Source organism: Aphis gossypii, chromosome X (assembly GCF_020184175.1).
Source record: "Aphis gossypii isolate Hap1 chromosome X, ASM2018417v2, whole genome shotgun sequence".
NCBI lineage: Eukaryota > Metazoa > Arthropoda > Insecta > Hemiptera > Aphididae > Aphis > Aphis gossypii.
The window spans coordinates 37,363,160-37,383,018 of NC_065533.1; the positions used below are offsets into that span (position 1 = coordinate 37,363,160).

A 19,859-nucleotide genomic window follows, 5' to 3' on the forward strand; every position below is an offset into this window, starting at 1 on the left:
TTTTTCAATTGGTTAAAATTACATTTTATATTTAGAAACAAAAGAAGAAAAGTTTTCACTATTATTTTCCATTAACTGTAAGAATAAGCAATAAAATAAAAATATTTTAGTTTATAATTAAAATTCGACCATCGTGTCTATCTAATTAGTGATTATCGTGAATTTGATGAAGGATAATAATATGATTTCTTTTAGTTTAAAAATATAATCTATATCTATATTATGCTAACGATTAGTTTTGATTTTTATGATAATTAATGATTATTTTATTTAAGCTATAAAACATATATATCAAATAATAAGATATCATAATCAATAGTGAAATTATTACAAAATAGGATGTTGTTGTAACTATTACAAAATTGTTTATAAAATATGTAAAAGTATAGTAAAGATTAGTTGACTATTACAATATTAAGTCCATAAAGTGGCTTGGTAAACGATAGATATAGTAATAATAGGTTGAAATAATATAATAAATTAATCATTTTTAATTTATAGATAGCTGCATTAAAATATATTGTTAAAAAAATCATTGTGTACATAAATAACGACAAATCCAAATAATAGTATTGGTAACTTAATATTAAAAATATAATGTCTTAATAATTATGATACATACTCAAAAAAAGAAATTTCCGAGAAAAAACACATTTATTATCAATATTTTAAAATGTTAAAAAATAAAGAATTCTCTGATATTTCATTTAATCACAATATAAAACCCTGGAAATTTAAAAGCAATACAATCAATATGGTTTTGTAAATTAGATAAATATTATGTGAATACAAAAATAAGTACAATTAATTTGTTTTATTATATTAAAAATAAATTATTATAAATGATAATTCATAACTAATAACTAAAAATAATAATTAAGATAAAAATTAAATTAAAATACTGCCAAAGTTAAATTTACACTTTTTTAATGTATACTTTTACAAAGTAACACAGAAATGATTATTAAGTACAAAATTGTTTATTTTTTTTAAAAACAGTCAAAAATATGTAAAACTTTACCAAGTTTTATCACTAATTCAGTCATTGAGAATAATTGACATGTTAAAAAAAAATCACAAATTTTAGTTTCAGACGATGTTGTTTTGTATTAAAATATTTATGTCCTTTTAAATTGTATTAATGAATATATAATACAAACTTTGCCATGAGGCTGAAACAAAAATTAACAAGGATCTTCAAAATACAAAAATATAATTATAGGCAAGTACTTTGTAAATTATTATAGTTAACAAAAAAAAAAAAAAAACATGCAAATAGTTTACAAAAAAGTTTAATCACATGCTAAATAAAAAAATAAATAGTAATAAAATAATATTAAAGTATTTTACATATGAAAATAATGTATTACAAAATAGAATGTATAAAAATTAGTTTTTTAGTCTCACAAAAATATGTATTTTTAAATTAAGAATTAAATATTCAAAATATATTTGTTCAGTAATTGATTACTTAAGTTTTAAAATTATTTGGCACAACAAATGAGAACTGCTAAGATCTTTATCATTTTATCAGTCATATGAAAAAAAAAGAATAATAATAATCAGTTAAATAATTAATAGTCATAATAATTTTAGCAACTGGCTGCAGATTCTAAAAAAGACCACAATCTTTGAGATTATTTTTGATGATAACATCAGTTACGGCATCAAAAACAAATTGTATGTTATTTGTGTCAGTGGCGCAAGTGAAATGAGTATAAATTTCTTTTTGGTCTTTTCTTTTATTTAAACTTTCAAATTTCATTTGTATATAAGCAGCCGCTTCTTCATAATTATTAGAACCTGAAATTAAATTTTAAATTAATTATTAGGGATTCGTACTATTTTATCATATATTTAAAAACAAAACATTACCCATGTATTCAGGGAAACAAGAATTTAATGGACTTCTTCGAATTTTTTCTTCAAATAAATCTTTTTTGTTCAAGAATAAAATGATTGATGTATCAACAAACCATTTGCTGTTACAAATGGAATCAAATAATTTCATAGACTCGATCATTCTATTCATTTCTTCATCTTCTGCCAATACTAAATCATAACCTAGTAATAAAAAGAGAATTTAGTTATAGCTAAGAATAAGTACAAAGGTATATAAATAAAATTGTGTGTTATAATAACCTGATAAAGCTACACAAAATATAATGGCGGTAACACCTTCAAAACAATGAATCCACTTTTTTCTCTCTGATCTTTGTCCCCCAACATCAAACATTCTATAATAAACATTTACATAAAAAATTAAAAATTAAATTAACATAAAAAAACCAACATACCATTTTATGTACATTGCATAAATATAACATGTACATAAACACTTTATGGCAACAACAGCAATATATATTATAATATATTATACAACAGAATAAAATAACTAATTATTATTTAATTGTTTGTCATTTAATATTAACATAGATATAAAAAAAAACCAACAATATTAAAGCTTTAGGTATTTTTTAAGTATGCACTTAAGTTTTTAATTTTTTTAAATTGATACTTTTTTGAAAGTACAAAAAAATAATTATATTTATTTTAATAAATAAATACATATTATATTCTATAAATCTCAAGTAAAAAAAAAAATATGTAAACCTAAAATTATGAGCTTTATTATATAATATATTTTAAACTGTATTACTTGAAATTCAATCCCTTGAATGAAAAATTTGTTTCAATGATGCCAGTGGTCTTCACTCTTGTCCGTAAAACATCCTGTTGTGTAGGTACATAATTAGGTAAAGATATTCTATCCAATGCATTTAAATAATAAGCAGCAGAATCATTAAGTTGATATTCTCTTGAACGCAAAAAGCATTCTTGTACACCAGAATCTGCCCATAATCTTTTCATAAGTTTAACTAGATCTGGAGTCAATTCACCTTCTTCAGTAGCACTAGCTAAAGAAAAAAATTGACGGGCGTTTTCCTAAATAAAAAATAAATTTACATTTTTATAATTAATATCAAAAGTTAATGTTATTATAATATTAATAGACTACTTAGACATTTATTTACCGTTCTGCTAGGATCTGAAAAATCAATTCTTAAAATGCCCATTGCTCGTATAATTGCCATTAAACTTTGAATTGTATTGCTAAATACCACAGGTCTATATTGTTCACATTCTTCTTTAGAATAACCTGTCTCATGAATGATTTTCATTTGTTTCACAATAGTACTTTTTCCAGATTCGCCAGCACCTTTTTTTATAAAAAAATGTATATAAATATTAATAGTAGGTAAACATAATATTATTTTTAATTTAGAAAAACTACTCTTTTATTCACTATTTTCGTTTTTATACATGAAATATAATATAATGAGTGATCTAAAATAATACTAACAAGCTAATCATGAATCTAACTTAGCTAATCAATTAGATATAGGTTTATTAATTAATACCATTAACTATATTTTTATTCAACAAATAAGATATTTAATAGAAAAATAAAAATCACAAGATAAGTACATTAATGTATTAGTTGATATTTTCATGTTCAAATTTTAGATCATGATGCAAAACATACCATGGTTGAGAAACAATGATTCAAAATAAGATTAATTTAAGTTAATTTAGGCACAAGCAATAGAAAGAATAATATACATTTACCTATACTTTTATACAATTGTATACAAATTTTAAACAGACAAATTCTATTGAAATACTTATTTGAATATATATTCAATTTATAAATATGTACATAATTAAAGATGAAATTGGTAAAAAAAAAGGAATTAATACTAAACAGATATTTACTATATTGAGAAATGAAATAACATTTATGAATAAAAATTGTAGTATAAATAAATCAAATTTAACATGAATTATTAACAAATTGTATTTCTTCTATACTCTCAATCTATAGGTAAAACAAGAAACCTATTAAATTATAGTCAATTAATATTTACCTAAATTACATAACTAAAAATTTTCATTCTTAGCAACATAAATTTATTCAATTGTTAAATTTACAAATTATTTTGTGGTATCAAATGTATACCTCTAGTTTGAAAAATGTACTCATGTTAAATTTTTTACCCGTTTTTCTTACAAATAATAAAAAAAAAGTTGAATTCAATTCTCCACAAATATTTTTTTATAAGTAACTAAAGTATAAATTTTAACAAACTAAAATATTCATGTGTGAATTAACAATTTCTCATCAAACAATTTTGGTTTTTTTTGTTGTAACTCAAAATGTTTTAATTTTAGAAATTTGAAACTTAAATTATAGATTTTAATTAATTAATTTTTTTTTTTTAATTTTTAATTTTTAATTTTTAATTTTTTTAGTTTAGTAAATTATAAAAAAAAAAACAATTTTCATCATTTTAAATATTAAGTGATCACTAAATTTGTATATCTAAATGTCTTTATATTTGATATCAATAGATTAGGATTGTATAGATGCTACTAAAATGTGTAAAATTCTATAAAATAATAGCTAGAGCAAGAACTTTCATGCATTGGCATATTTTTTCTGGTTAACTTTTTCAAATGCAGAGTAAGTACACAACACATTTCACAATGTTTATGACCAATAATTACTCAAAGTTTTAAGTGCATATTTTTGCATATTTTGAAATTTTGGGGTTTAATGGACATATTTTTTGATCATAAGAGCATATTTTAAGTTTGTAGTGTATATATTGAATGTTTTTCAAAAATCATGTACTTCAGTGAATATTTTTCATGATCAAGGACTCAAATCATTATATTTAACAAGTTCTACATAATTTTTCATAAAGACGATAGACTCATTTTGTCTTAATTGCGAATCTGTAGATTAAACTATAATAAAGTGATATCAAATTTAGTTAAATCTTTTAGAGAGATAATATAAAATTATTCAAATTAAATATTTAGAGGAAAAATATAATTTTTATAAGTATAAAATTTAGTGTACCAAATACCTATTAATTTTTTTGAGGGCATATTTTTAATTTTTGATGCATAAATGCATATTTGATAAATTTTTAGTGCATGAAAGTCCTTACTCTAATAATAGCTGATAAGTCATTACAGACTATTGTTTTATTTTATATTTTTCTTACTTTCTTTTCATAATATTGTGATAATAATTCTTACAAAATTAAATGCTATTGATATTATAAACTATAAATTAAAGTTAAATAAAAATTTACTTATTAACCATAACTTTACTGGTAAAATTATTTAGAAAAATTACCTTAATTTTTTTACGTAAAATTCATATCACTTATTTAAATTATCATTTTCTATATTCAATCAAGTTTTCAAAATATTAAAATTAGGTAATTTTAACATATTAATCGCCATCGTCAGCAGTCATCTGTAATTTTCTTAAATTGTATACATTTGTGACCTTCAGGTCATAGTTCATAATTTCTACAATGCCACATGACCGCCAGCGATTTATATATTATTATTTCCATGACGATACAATAAATAATTATGCACTAAAATAAGGACAGTGGCATAGCAGGAATCATTGCAATTATTTTGATGTAATACATTTTTTTTTTCAAATACAGTGTATATCAATTTGGAAGGCATTGAAAAATATGCCTGGTGTAGTAACAAAACCAATTGTATGACCTCCGGCAATCGTATGGCAGTCAATGTGTTAAGATAATATACACATAGGCATTTTCAATTTTTTGTTATTATTTTTAAATTGTTGATAAAACATTTAACATTTATTCATAAATCTTGATAATTTAATATAAGTTGTTTTTATTGAAATTTAAAACTATTAAAAATATTTTTATAAACATTTGAAGTTCAAAATTTGTCAAAATCACAACACTTTAAAAATTATTTTGAAGTTAATTATTTATAAAATGCTCAATTTTTATAATAAGGCCTGAAAATTAAATATATAGGTACAAGGTTAATAATAAATATTCTTTAGTAAAACTTAAAAATCTAAAAATTAACAACTACAATTTTTTTTTATATACCCACATACACATTTGAAGTTTAAATTTAGATGAAATTTATATATAACTAAACAAAGAATAACAGTATTAGTTATTTTGTTATAATTAAAAAATAATAAAAGTAGAAACTTGAAACTTTTACATTTATCACTCGGTTTATTATTAATTATATTTAATACATATATGTAATCAAATTTAAAAAATACTTAGATTAGTTTTAATAGTTATTGCCAATTCAGTATTTATATCTACTCTATAATTTGGCATTAACTTAAAAGTTGATAATTAATGATATATGATATATCGAAACACACAATAATGTAATAATATAATTAAATCAACCTAACATATTACTAATATTAAAATTAATTAAAAAGTTGAAATAATATAAATAATTAATAATATTATTAGACAAATAGGCTGATAAACTGCCATTAATTGATTAATTACAAATATATATGTATAACTAACTTTTCTATTTGTAACACGGTTGGTTGAACTCATTTTTGAAAAAAATCATCAAATTAGCTACCATATCATAAATTAGTATACCTATCTAGTATTATCTTTATGTAACTCAATATCATATAATATTATTATTAATTATAAGCAGGGCTCAACTTTTTTTTAAAAAAAATTATTAGGTAATAGGTTAAGTATGTTGATTCATTAAACTCAATTAAACTATACAATATAAATGCTTTTTGAGTATGGCAACTGTTCAAAATTGTCATATTGTCATGTGTCATAGTTTCATATCATACATTATAAATTAGTTTTAAGAAAATATGAAATAAAAGTTATATCCAAAGTTATATTAATACAGAAAATTAGCTGAAAACGGGGCTGAAAATGACACCAAAACTTAAAAAATAGCACTAAAAGCTAAAAAATCTTTTAAATTTGCAAAAATAGCAAAATAAAATTTAATATTAAAGTCTCTGGTGCACAAAACAAATTTATAGCTTACTTTGCAATTTTTATCTGTATCCAATAAAAATTAGCAAACACAATAAAATCCGAGCCTTAATTATAAGTAAATTAAAAAAATATATTTTAATTACAGTCAGAATAACATAGGTACTATGAAAAACATATAATTAAATTAGTAAGCATTTTGAATTATATAATAATATTTATTAACATAAAAAAATTAAATTATAGCATAAATATTTATTGATCATTATAAGTCTTTAGTTTTTTGTTTTTGAATTACAAACAAAAACAGTTTTCTATTGCTTATTAACCTTTTCAAAAACTGGTAAGCATATGTCAAAGGTGCGCATAAATTGAAATTTATAGTATCATGGTAATATACAAAGATTACTATATAAAATTATTATTATTTTATTCAAAATACAGAAGTACTTAAAATAACCTATAATTTACCTAGGAATTTCTGACCATACCATTAATGAAAATTTGAAATTATTATTTGTAGATTCAAGTTAATAAATACAAAAGATTATAAACAGTTGATCATAACTGTTCATAACTATCTTAAAGAAACACACAACACAAAACATTGCTTTCTTCAAATGTTAAATTATTGTAGTCATAACTATTTAAAAATGATTTGATCAAAATTCAAAATAAAAGAAAATATTATTTTAAGAGGTATTAAGAAGTTTAGAAAAGTTGTGTTATGTCATTAGTAGGTACTTACCATATTATATCTGTAAAAATTATTTGCTTTATAACCAACCTAAATTGTTATTTTTGATGTTTGACCTATGTATAAATATTTATTTTTTTTTTAAATATTCAAAATATTAAATGACTTTTACTAAACCTGCATTAATAATCCATGTAGCGGGGTGATACAAAAATTACTTTAAAATACTTAAAATATTTCCAAAAAATTCTGGTTCCACTAACATAATTATTCAGTGCATAAAACTCTAACACATCACCACGTAAAGTAATATTAGGGGTAATATTTCATATAAAGACGGGCAGTTACGGTGAACCTGGTCCTATAATGTCACATGTTTTTTTTTCAATTTCTCATACCTAACTCATTGAACAATGTGAGTAACAATTTTATTACATTTTTATTATAATTGAATATATTTTTGACCAAAAAAACTTGTTTTTTGTGTTTATGCTTCTTTAAGATAGTTAGATACCCTCTATCTTTATTTTTATTTTGACAATATGTTTCAAGTGAAATACCTATTTTATTCTTTGTGTTAAATATAATATCATGATACTTTAAAACTTTTAGTACAACCTAGGTACTTAAGATTAAATACAAATTTAAATTAACAACACACAAATCCTTACCGAATATTCCACAACATGTCCATACTGTAACTTATATATTGAAAAATATAAGCTTTTAAATTTTAATTAATATACCTAATACAAATTATTTTTCAGGAACCCCCCCCCCCATGCTCCTCTTACACACTAGAAAGACATTGGTAAACTGTCAGTGCGTTTACATATAATCGACAAATTAATTGAAATCACTAAAAATATATAAATCATTATAAAATATAGAAAAAATACCAAGATTGTACAACACGTCTAAACGAAACTTTCGTTATATTATAGGTATCAACTGCAATATTTTCCAGAAACAAAATATAAAAAAAAACAATGACCGATTTCAACTCACCTAACAATAACAGTTTTACTTCTCTTGCTGCTTTTTCGCCGTCGGCCCGGAGCGTCTTGTCGATCTTTTTCGATCGCTCCACCGCCTCTTTCTCACCCGAACTTATCGTGCAACCCATCGTAAACAAAAAACGAACGTCACAAAAAACAGTTTTTAAAAGCCGTACTCAAGCGAACCAGATAAAACGTGCGTCGGAAGAACGCGGTACGCGCGATAAAGGGTGTGCGCCGGACGTAAAATGGTTTGAACTTCAGAATCTAAAAAATGCCAAAAATGTCGACCGCCAAATCGTGAAAACACGATAAACATAGAAAAACTAAACAGTAACACACGAATAAACGAGGACGGCGTGTGAAAAAAAAAACAAAATACACAATACACCGAAAACGATACTACACAATCCGTGATTACTGATTACAGTTTGTAACAGTCGCCGTGAATCAATTGTGTAAACAGTCGTTATCGCGGTGCGTTTTCGACCGATGCGTCACCGTTGCGATTACGCGAATAACGCCTTTATCCATTCGATACTATTTTTCGGTTCAAATAATAATTAATTAATTATTTAATTATTATATTGACATTAATCATTGTAATTAGTACTAATTAAAGTACTGTGGTATCGCTGTAATCTGCGTGGGCATTAGATGTTAAATTATTATTTTACTTTCCCCCCCAATCATAAGCCAAAGTATTATGGGTTGCTATAATACGTCTGAAATCTGAATAGGCCGCCTAGCCGGTTAGCGGAAAAAATTACCATCGAAATTATACCTATTCCATGCGAATGCCATAATATTATAATTTTTCGCAGACCTCTTTGAACATCTAAAAGTTATTTTAGAATTTCCGATGTGCTTTGCGACATACATTATGGCCATTTTAACATAATTTTTTATAACCTATACTTGAAATAAGAATCTTTATAGTCTATAGTAACTAGTAAGTACAAAAATAAAAAACAAGATTAACTGAACCACAAGAACTTATCTACTCTATAATTCCTGTTAAATATCTCCATTCGCAAGCATGAGCTATAAAGACGTGAGCTTCGTTAATGTTTTCGTCGGAGGTGATATTTTCCTCGCGTACTCTATAGTCTACATTTCAATATTTAATATATTATATTGCAATTACAAAGAGGTCAGCGGCGTCGGCCGCCACTTGCCACTTGGACAACTGACAGTCGGACTAATATAAAAATATTAGAAATATAGAACATACTAACGGTTTCCAAATTGTAATGAGGTACCTACGATTACATTTTTTACACACAAAATAACTAGGGAACCGCTGGAATATACCAAAATATATCAGTATATCACAACAAAAATATTTATGAAGTTTCAAGAAATCTGGCAACGTCGTACCAGTGGTATTCCCTTTCCCTTCTAAGCACCGAAACCGTCGTAATGCTATTATGCTATCAATTGGTAACGCTGAGCTATCATGGTCGTTACAAAAAGGAACGCTGATTTTTAGAAATTTTTTGATTATTAGAAATATCTAAGACTGTCAATAAGATAACAATTAAATGTAAGTAAAACAAATATAAAATTACAAAAGTGTTGTTTTTTTTACAACAGCGCGCTTTTGGAAGGTTAAAGATACCAACTTCCAATGTGTGATGTCGGTACTAATTAATAGTATAATTGTGGGCATCCTTCGCTTCTTGCAAGCTTTGATATTATGTAGCTGATGCAAAGATATGATTTTATACCTGTTGAAGTTGAATTTAAATTCTACTCAAATATAATACCTAGGTAATTACTATTTATTTCATTGTTTTGTTGAATTTATTAAAATGATTTTTAAAAGTTTTTTTGAATTGATAATATCTAGAAACATCTCTTTGTGACTTCAATTTTTTTAAATTAAATTTAACTCCATAAAAAAAAATAGTATCTGTTAGATATTTTTCTTTGCCAATTATAAAGTGTTCTAGCTTGTACAATAAAAGCAATAGCTTTTTTTTAAATCCTTTATTTAATGACGATAATGTAACATCTAGTAGCTCATTAAATATTTTTCTTTTAATGATGAAAATGAATAGCTTTCAATACCTCGAAACAAAATATTTTGATTTTTTTTTTTTGTTCTTAATTGATTTGTTGTTTTCATTTTAACACTTGATAAAACTTTTCCATATAATATCATCAAATCCAGTTAACCTATATTGCTGAATCAATATAATTGTATTTTTAATGTTTTTGTATTCATTTTGAAAACTTGATGCCTTATCTTTGAGGTTCTGCTTCGAGAATTTTAGCTTTAAAAAATAATATAACTGCTTTGCGTATTTATAACTTAATTTAAATACACTTTGATTTAGGTTTAAACGATTTTCATTACATTTTTTCTTGCAGCAGTATTGCAGTATTCAGTAAGATAGTGGAAGGTATAATAAGTTGTAAAGATGTGTGTGTGTGCGCATGACAAGCAATTACACGGAAAACTAAATATTTCTAAAAACTATATAATTGATATATTTTCTGACTTTTCTCATTAGGTGGTTCATCTGCACACCGAGTACTTGCATTAACAAAAAAATCATGAAAATCAGTCCAGTAGAACTTCAGATATAACTGTACAAAGAAATCGCCATACAAAAATTCTTTATTAATATACAAAGGTATATAAATTGACTTGTAAAAGTAAATGCTATAATGATTGTCAATAAAACAAATGTTCAGTGTAACAACTATTTTTTTTCAGATAAATATGGCTCCCAAGAAAACTGCATTTTTTACTTTCTTAGCTTGCTATAGAGATGATGAAATTAAAAGTGGAAAAAAACCTTCAAGCTATAATCAATTAAGAATTAAATTATTACCCATATGGAATGTAAGTAACCTCTAAATTAAATCATTTACTTATAAATATGTCATTAAAAAAAAAAAACACAAAGTTATATATTTTTAATATACCTATACCAAGCTTTATGACAATAACATAAAATTGCTTTAGTTATACATTATGATTAAAATAAAATAGGTAACTTTTTTCCCCCTTCCAATATAATATAGAATAATATTAAAGTTAATATTAACAATTATTGTTTCATAGATTATGTCTGATGATGAAAAATATAAATATAAAGATCTTGCTCTTAAATATAATAATTCAAATTGTACTCCAAAACAACCGATTAAACAAATTACTGATCAACTCAAATACAGCAATGATTTTTGGAACATGAAGAAATATGTAGCTGAAATGTTTGAAAATATACCTAATAATCAGGGTAAGAACTATTGAATTGATACTGAGTTCTAAATTTTTTTTAATTTTTGTATAATAATAACAGTATGTTCACTAATTTTGAAAACACAATTATTCTACCGAGTTACATTGAATTGAATGTGATTTTTGCAATTATGATATTATGATATCGCAATTAAAATAATTCATTTTACTATGATTATTTCAATTGATTTATTCAATTTTTGCTGAAAATATTGCATTTAATATATTATTAGTGTTTAATAATTATTATAGTATATGTCGAGGTATAAATTTATTAAGTTATTTTTTAATAATTAGAAAAAACAAAAAAAAAATGGTGGAAAACTGGAATTAATTTAAAAATAACATTTCAATTTTTATAAATATAACATTTTTTTTGTGACTTTTTTTTATAAAATATTTAATATAATGATGCATTATGATAGTAATGTTATGATGCACAAAAAATTGATTTATTTAAATATTCATCAGAATTTAATAGATTATTAAATCATGCTTAAGGTACTATTAATCCTAAATTGATTCATTTAATATATCTTTTAAAAACCCAACATAAAATGTATCTTATAAAAGAGAAAAGAAAAATGAACTGATTTATTATGGTATGATATTAAATTTAGAATTCTATAAACAATATTAATTAAATTTATGTAAATATAATTAATATATAATGAATATTCATATGTAATTTAGACAAAATGTACTTTTAGTTTATTATTATAAATTGAAATAATTTTAATTTTCAGAGTTATTAAACAAAAAGTTTATTTTATTGCACATAAATTGTCATTCTCATGCTGGAGAACAGTATTATTTTCCTGCTGAAATAGCAGCAATAGAATTTAATTTAAAAAATGGTCTTTCTCGAACATATCATCAAATTATTGGTATTTGTAAGTATTTAAAATATTATAGTTGTATTAAGATGGGTCCCCTACACAGTATAATGTTAAATAATAAAAGTTATTAATAATTAAATATTTCATTAAGCACTCAGTGCCAATGCGGTTTTGTACACAAAAATACGCTTTTCAGGAATAAGGATCTTGTTCTGTAGAATCAACCAAATTTGATATTTTTTTTTAACTTATAGAAAGTAATATTCTACAGGCTGCATCTATCTCTGTTTTTCATTATTTTAATTTCAAACTTTATAATCTGTCTTCAAAAATAATACAATTTTAAGCAATTTCGTATAAATTATATTTTATATTATTTTGAATAAAATAAAAATCTGAGTTCGATGCGGCCTGTAGGAAGTCTTCTTTTTTCAAACAAAAATATAATTACCAAAATCCGACAATTCTACAAGGCCTGAGAATTATTACCGTAAAGTCATTTTTTGCGATATAATACACCCTATCAACCCCCGTTAAATAGGAATCAAGTAGTAAATTAGTGGAAAAGTATTATAATTAAGGTGGTAACTAAAATACAAATTTTACGGAATTGCGGAAAATTGGATAATCTAGCTTCGGGCCCTTAAAAGTGTGTATCAAGATTTTATAGATACATTATTTTTTTATTATTACATGTCATTTGTATCATGTCTGTGTTTACCCAATAATACCGCAAAACACTGACCGATCAGACTCATGTAAAAATATTCCTAAATTATTGTAAAAATCCTTCGTCTTTTAAAAATAAATATTTTGTATTGTTTTATTAAAGAATGTAAAATAAACAACACACATTTATATTATATTTTTTTTAATGTTATATAAATTTAAAAATGTTATTGATAAGCAATTTTTAAACAAAAAGTAATTTTTTAAAAGCTGTAAATAATATTAATTTTTTATTTTATTTAAATTTTTCTACTTGACAACCTTTCTTAATACGTTAATTTATTTTTCATTTTTGAGTAATATAATGTCAAATGTAATCACTTCACAATCATATAAATTGTAAATTTGTTATTTGAATCATATCAAAACTTCTATTATTGAAAAAATAGCTGCTTGTTTGTTAAGTTGATTGTATGCTTGCTTAAATTATCCTAAGTTATTTATTTATTTATCTCTCAACTAGTTATTAGTATTAATAATTAGGTTGTTTGATTTACCGTTGAATGGTTTGAAAAAAAAGATTGAGAATTCTCCCTCAAGGGTTTTTGTGTAGTCATTTTAAATATATTTTCATAATATAACATAAGGCGGTTATTATTCTCTAGGACACATGTACATTGTTTTATTCTGTTATTAAATTTGTACGCAATTAAATCTAAATTTTTCTTAATCATACTTATAATCTCTGTAGTATTGAACCTCTCTCTATAAACTAATTAATACTTAAGTAGGATATAAAGAAAAGTGTTTTATTATTAAAAAAAAAAATACTAACTCAATTTATGTTTATAGCTAAAATTTACCCAAGAGGTTTTTCTGGAAGTATGAGAGAATTTTCTGACACATTTCATCATATTAATTGTTGGGATGATCATCCAGATGATTATCAAGATATATTCTTAGAATTTTTAACATTTATAAAGGTAAACATAATAATTATAAAGTTATTATTTTTCTACTTTTAATTATATTATTTTAGGGTGGAATAATCAATCATACAGATCTAAAAAAAGGCACTTTGGACTTACCATATTTATACACTATGCAGTCAGAAATTGGTACTAATATGATGAAAACTAATAGTAGCTTGGAAAAACTATACTCCGCAGCTTTTCCTGAAGGTAAATCAAATTAATAAAAATGTATTACTATCACCTTCTTTAGAGAATACTGTATCATACCATCAGTTGAGTCTAGCTACACTTAATATAACTTAGCATTGTCAAAAGTTAATTTTTTCTTAGTATTGTTTAAATTAGTTTTAAGATTATATATTTTATCCTATGTCAATATAAATGTATCTAAATTAATGCTGACTTAAATAACATTTTACAAATTATGGTATAACATCCTTTTAAGTATTTTTTTTTTTTTTTTTTTTTATGTCTAATATATCTTTCTGTTTATGAGTATAGCAAAGAATGTATTGGTTTCACTATCATATGTTTTTAAATTTTTTTTACATATACACCTATTGCTAAAAATATTTAGGGATGTTTTTTTTCTTACTAGTGGTGTGTATAATTCCTAAATATGTCTCTGATTCCAAACAATAATTATAAATTAAAATTAATTTTATGTTTATTTATAATTTATCATTGTTACACTTTTGTCACATTGCTTGTTTAAAATGTTTACCCGTCATTCATAACTACAATAAACCTTATAATTCTATAATTGAATAGAAAAATACAGAAAAATCTGTATAGATGTATTAATGCATCTTTAATTTAAATAATTTTTACTACTTTACCACAGACATCAAACTATAATCTAGTACATTAATGTAGTTTAGATAGAATATCCATAACAATAATTTATTTAATTATTAAAGTGTTTATTTAAAGGTATCCATATTATATACATAATTACAAAACTATTAATGTTTTATATAGTAATACAATATTAAAGATTATTACATTTGACTTTTTTATTTTAATTTAACTTAACTATATGTTACCTATATAATTTTTAAAATATTTATTATATTTTATAGTTTATGCTGAACACTGTAAGTCTATATTCAAAATAGGAAGTATTGAGCAATTATTATTAGAAATCAAAAAAAAAATGAACCTACATTTGGAGCACCAAAATTTAAGACCAGGAATGTCAGTTTGTGACATCTTAGAACATGATTTTTATGGACTAGGTCTTGGTTGTATGGTATGTGTTTTATAAAGATTTATAAATTATTGTGATAAATGTATTTTTAAATTGGTTAGTAATTGGTATCTATAATAAATAATATATATTATATATATTTTTAAACTTATTACAATTTAAACAGTTCACTTTACTTTCTTAAATAATATATTAATATATTAATACATTTACATCTTATTATGATATAAAATATAAGCATTATAGTATTCTAAAACAGTATCTTAAATATTTAAAATATGATTTTCCTTTAAATAAAATCCATATTTATAGTCTGGTCAGTATACATTTACCTATTTATTGTAATATATTACAAGTACTATTTAATTATTTATCATTGAATTAATACTTAATATATTCACTATAGTAATTTTCTCAATAAGTAGATACAATTTTAATTTTGTATATATAGTTTATCGAAAACCCAATTTTATTTTATTAATGTATTTTATTTGCAGTACCATGAATTAAAAGATATTTCATTTAAATGTTCCAAAGCTCGTGTTATTCAATGGATGTCAAATATTTGCATTCACATAAATATGTATACTGGTTTAAATCTTATACCTGGCAAACACATGGCAACTCAATTAAACGATGGTTCAAAATTGGTAATGCTTACTTATTAATAACTATTTCTATGACACAGTAATTAATTATCCTATACATTTTGTATTGTTTGTTTAAGATAATTGAAAATGAACACTTGCCTCTCACAGCAGCAGAACTAAAATTGAGCAAAACTACCGACTTCCCATGACGGCATATTGCCTGACTCTTTCATATAATCTACTTTTTACAAACACAAGTAATATAATAAATTAATTCCATTAATATTTACATTATAAACTTTTAATATTGTTTAAATTGAAACAAAAATTATGTTTTTATCACAACATATATTTAACTTTATTAATATTCTTTGATAAAAATTTAAATGTTCAACAGTTAACAAACTAAAAACCTTTTTCCTGACCAATCTAATATCTATATAATGAGTTTCTAATTTTGATCAACAATATCAAGCTTTATTAACTTATAAAACAATAAGTAATATTAATAAAGAATATATATTATAAAGTTCTTAATTTGTCAATTTGACTAATATCTAAAAATAATCTGAATAGATAAATAACATAATTTTGTAATAAAAAGTTAACTTATTTTATAAAAAGCATACATTATTAAAATACATATACATTACTAAGATTATGAACAATATGATGTGTACATATTTAAATCTGAATTGTTGCATTATAAATTGCTGATTGATTTTATGTGATATTTTTTAATTTTTTTTTTTAATTTTCAGGATTCTCATTCAAATGATGAAAATAGATGACTAGGCTCAATGAATAGTCATGCAATTGAACTATTATATATTTTTGTTTATAATGTAATTTATTTAGTTATAATTTAATGTTTTTTTCTATGTAATAATAGAAATATTTCTAGTTTAATGATAATTAATTTGCACATAAGAAATTATTTTTTTTTTCTTATGAAGCATGATACTAAATAATTGTTTTGATGATGTTCAATAATTTTTATTAAATGATTGTATTTTATTAAATTTAATTTGAATTTTTTATACATTATTAAGTTCCTTATCTAGACATCTAGTAATTACAATTTATAATAAGAAAACAATAATTATACTATAACATGATATTATGTTAATAATTGTGGAATATAAATTATAATGTTATATTGTCTGGTAATAATTAAATATAGAATTTATTATGCCAAAAATCCATATTGTGTAGAGAAAAAATTAGAAATTGATTCTGTCAAAAAAATTTAACTTTTGGTATATTAGTACTGTTATTTCAAATTTATTTTCATTGGTAATTCTAGATGTACATATTTTATGATTGTATTTAATACAATCTTATAAGTTAAAGTAGGTATATAGAATATTGATTTGATGATATCCTTAGAAGATGATAGTTTAATTTATTTTATCTTACAAAAATGTCACAAGACTTTAATGCTGTTTTCTATAGTAAGTTGTTAGTAGTACAATGATTTAATAATTAACTATTATCATCTCTTAGGCTATGTATTGTTAAAAATAATTGGTATGATAATCAAGTGTCTATACTAGTGTTTTTCAACCAGTAGGTATATGGCCGGATAAATCCAAATGTACACCAAAATATATGAAACAACACAAAATGTACAAACATTTTTAATACAATTTACAAAAATGTTAAGATATTTTAATTTAAGTTCTATACCGATTAAAAATCATTTATTATAATTATTTATATATTATATTTTTTCTTTGTCATTTTTAAGTATACATTACCAGTTAAAATTAAATATGAAATATATTTTAATAGTGTGTTGCCATAATACTAAGGTCTCAACACTAATTTATGGTTATTAATTTTTATGTTACACCAAAACAAAACAGAATTTTTAAATTTTGTTTTAAAGTAAAATTTTTATAATTGAATGTTTTTCTCTATTATTTTATTTAATTCTACAAATTTCAACCTCTTAGAAATCATCCTTAAAGTTTGTAGAATAAGTATTTTTTCGACTGCTTGTTGTATACACAATATAGGTAGGTATATAGAAAAAAAAATTACATCATTGTAAAATCAAAATACTTTGATTGCTTTGTTTAGAATTTAAAATAAGAAAATAAATGGTTTTTTCTATGTTATACCAATATTTGGTAAATTCGATTTTATTTTTTTGTTATAACTTAATAATATCAATAACTAATAATTGTTACGGAAAAACGGGAATTTTTACGTAAAACCAGTTTTCGACCAAATCAATTTTTTTTATGATTATTACTCATAAACTAGGTAATCACTGTAAATACTTGGAATTTTCACCTAATATGCATAGTAACATTACCTACACATAGTTAAATTTTCTAAATATTTTGAACTGTTTATAGATATTTATTTTCAATTTTTAATTTTCTTTAAATTTTTTTGATAAAGTGATAGTGAAATAATATTAAAATATTAAAAATTAAGTACAAGCTTCAACGTAAATTACTTGGATATAAATATTAAAAATACATATGCGCCATATTTTGCATACATTTTAAGTTCAAATTTTTACAAAATAATCGTTAAAATCATAATAAATATCAAACTGTTGATTGTTGAAGTTGAAAATTTATAAAATGTTACATTTTTCTAGTCAGAGATTGATTATTTAATACAAACACGAAGGCGTACCCAAAATAAACCGGACTATTTTTATAAAAAGTTATTAAGGTATTTAATTTTTTTACAAAAAAACATTCGAAATACCTATTCCTCCGTTGGAGCTTCCACTTGTCTAAACATTTGTTCCAATTTTCAAAGCACTTTTGAAATTCGTCTTTTGTGATGATGTCTACCAGCGCCTCCGTCGTTTTTTACTTCTTCATTGTCAGTGAAACACTTTCCTTTCTTGTCCCTTTTCAATTTGGGAAATATAAAGAAGTCGCAGGTGGCAATATTGAACAAATAGGGTGGATGGGGCACAGTTAAATGTAATTGACTTACGAATAATATATAAGTGTTTATTATATTGTTAGCTGTTGTCATTGGTTAAACTGTCAAAGTAAATAAATAATTATTATGATTAGATATAATTTTAAACACAGTTTGCATTTAACAGAATTTAAGTTGTAAATACATAGGCGATTAAATTGTCACGGATAACTCCATGTGGGATCAGCTTTAGATATAAAATATTTGTAATTAAAAAGAGAAAAAGTTGTGCATCCTACTGATTAAAATTATTATTCATACGTACAGATAATTTTTTTTTTCATTGGCTTATTAAAAATAATTAATTATTTATATCAAAGGAATAAAAAAAGCTATAATATAGATAAAATTTTCTTCTATGTTTGGAAGTTTACCATTTTTAAAATATTTTGAATCAATATTTAAACATATTATTTAAAAATAATAATAGTTTAATTCTTTTTAAAATATTATTAAAATCGTCTATATAAAATCCCTTAATTTACGGAGTTTTGTATCTCCTTAACAACGGTACCTACATATACAATAATTCGCAACGTTATGTTTATGAAGATTTGGACTATAAATTAAACACTTAGAAATTTGCCTTAAAAATGCATTTGAAATTTCGAAAAATGCACTTTACATTTTAAAAATATAAGAAATTGTTATCTTATAAAATGTATAAAAATTTTTAATGTTCTATATTCTTAATTTTTATTCATTTTAGTAGATGCAAATTATGCCTAATAATTTATAGATATCTACTTATTCTGAAAATGCACAACTAATACCTATATTAAAATAGTTTAAATCTCTAATTGCCTTTATA

The 19,859-nt window shown here is 23.0% G+C and overlaps 2 protein-coding genes across 5 annotated transcripts; one reads left to right on the top strand and one right to left on the bottom strand.

Annotated features, from left to right (window-relative positions):
- Nucleotides 1-487: 487 nt before the first annotated feature.
- On the bottom strand, nucleotides 488-19,055 carry LOC114121439 (guanine nucleotide-binding protein G(i) subunit alpha). 2 transcript variants are annotated; one of them, XM_050206392.1, is made up of 6 exons: nucleotides 18,824-19,055; nucleotides 3,036-3,220; nucleotides 2,660-2,946; nucleotides 2,143-2,237; nucleotides 1,876-2,064; nucleotides 488-1,803 (listed from the first exon to the last, which is right to left on the bottom strand). In XM_050206392.1, exons 2-6 carry the CDS (start codon nucleotides 3,180-3,182, stop codon nucleotides 1,613-1,615), a joined length of 909 nt encoding a protein of 302 aa, XP_050062349.1. In that variant the 5' UTR covers nucleotides 3,183-3,220; nucleotides 18,824-19,055; the 3' UTR covers nucleotides 488-1,612. The 2 variants fall into 2 exon arrangements, with proteins under 2 accessions (XP_050062349.1, XP_027839580.1); XM_027983779.2 differs by lacking the exon at nucleotides 18,824-19,055 and adding an exon at nucleotides 8,566-9,000.
- LOC114121438 (protein maelstrom homolog) lies at nucleotides 9,375-17,115 on the top strand. Of its 3 annotated transcripts, XM_050206391.1 has the most exons (12): nucleotides 9,375-10,101; nucleotides 10,932-10,963; nucleotides 11,075-11,197; nucleotides 11,281-11,409; nucleotides 11,632-11,809; nucleotides 12,558-12,704; nucleotides 14,172-14,302; nucleotides 14,359-14,500; nucleotides 15,376-15,545; nucleotides 16,001-16,153; nucleotides 16,231-16,350; nucleotides 16,855-17,115. In XM_050206391.1, exons 4-11 carry the CDS (start codon nucleotides 11,287-11,289, stop codon nucleotides 16,300-16,302), a joined length of 1,116 nt encoding a protein of 371 aa, XP_050062348.1. In that variant the 5' UTR covers nucleotides 9,375-10,101; nucleotides 10,932-10,963; nucleotides 11,075-11,197; nucleotides 11,281-11,286; the 3' UTR covers nucleotides 16,303-16,350; nucleotides 16,855-17,115. The 3 variants fall into 3 exon arrangements, with proteins under 3 accessions (XP_050062348.1, XP_027839578.2, XP_027839576.2); XM_027983777.2 differs by lacking the exon at nucleotides 10,932-10,963; XM_027983775.2 differs by lacking the exons at nucleotides 9,375-10,101; nucleotides 10,932-10,963 and adding an exon at nucleotides 10,110-10,328.
- Nucleotides 19,056-19,859: the final 804 nt, after the last annotated feature.

Coding starts and splice junctions, on each gene's coding strand:
- LOC114121439 (XM_027983779.2), bottom strand. CDS start 8,683: ATGGGTTGCACGATAAGTTCGGGTGAGAAAGAGGCGGTGGAGCGATCG. Junction 3,221..8,565: donor AGTAAAACTGTTATTGTTAG/GTGAGTTGAAAT, acceptor TTATAAAAAAAG/GTGCTGGCGAATCTGGAAAA. Junction 2,947..3,035: donor TTTCAGATCCTAGCAGAACG/GTAAATAAATGT, acceptor TTTTTTATTTAG/GAAAACGCCCGTCAATTTTT.
- LOC114121438 (XM_050206391.1), top strand. CDS start 11,287: ATGGCTCCCAAGAAAACTGCATTTTTTACTTTCTTAGCTTGCTATAGA. Junction 11,810..12,557: donor AAATATACCTAATAATCAGG/GTAAGAACTATT, acceptor TTTAATTTTCAG/AGTTATTAAACAAAAAGTTT. Junction 12,705..14,171: donor TCATCAAATTATTGGTATTT/GTAAGTATTTAA, acceptor TTATGTTTATAG/CTAAAATTTACCCAAGAGGT.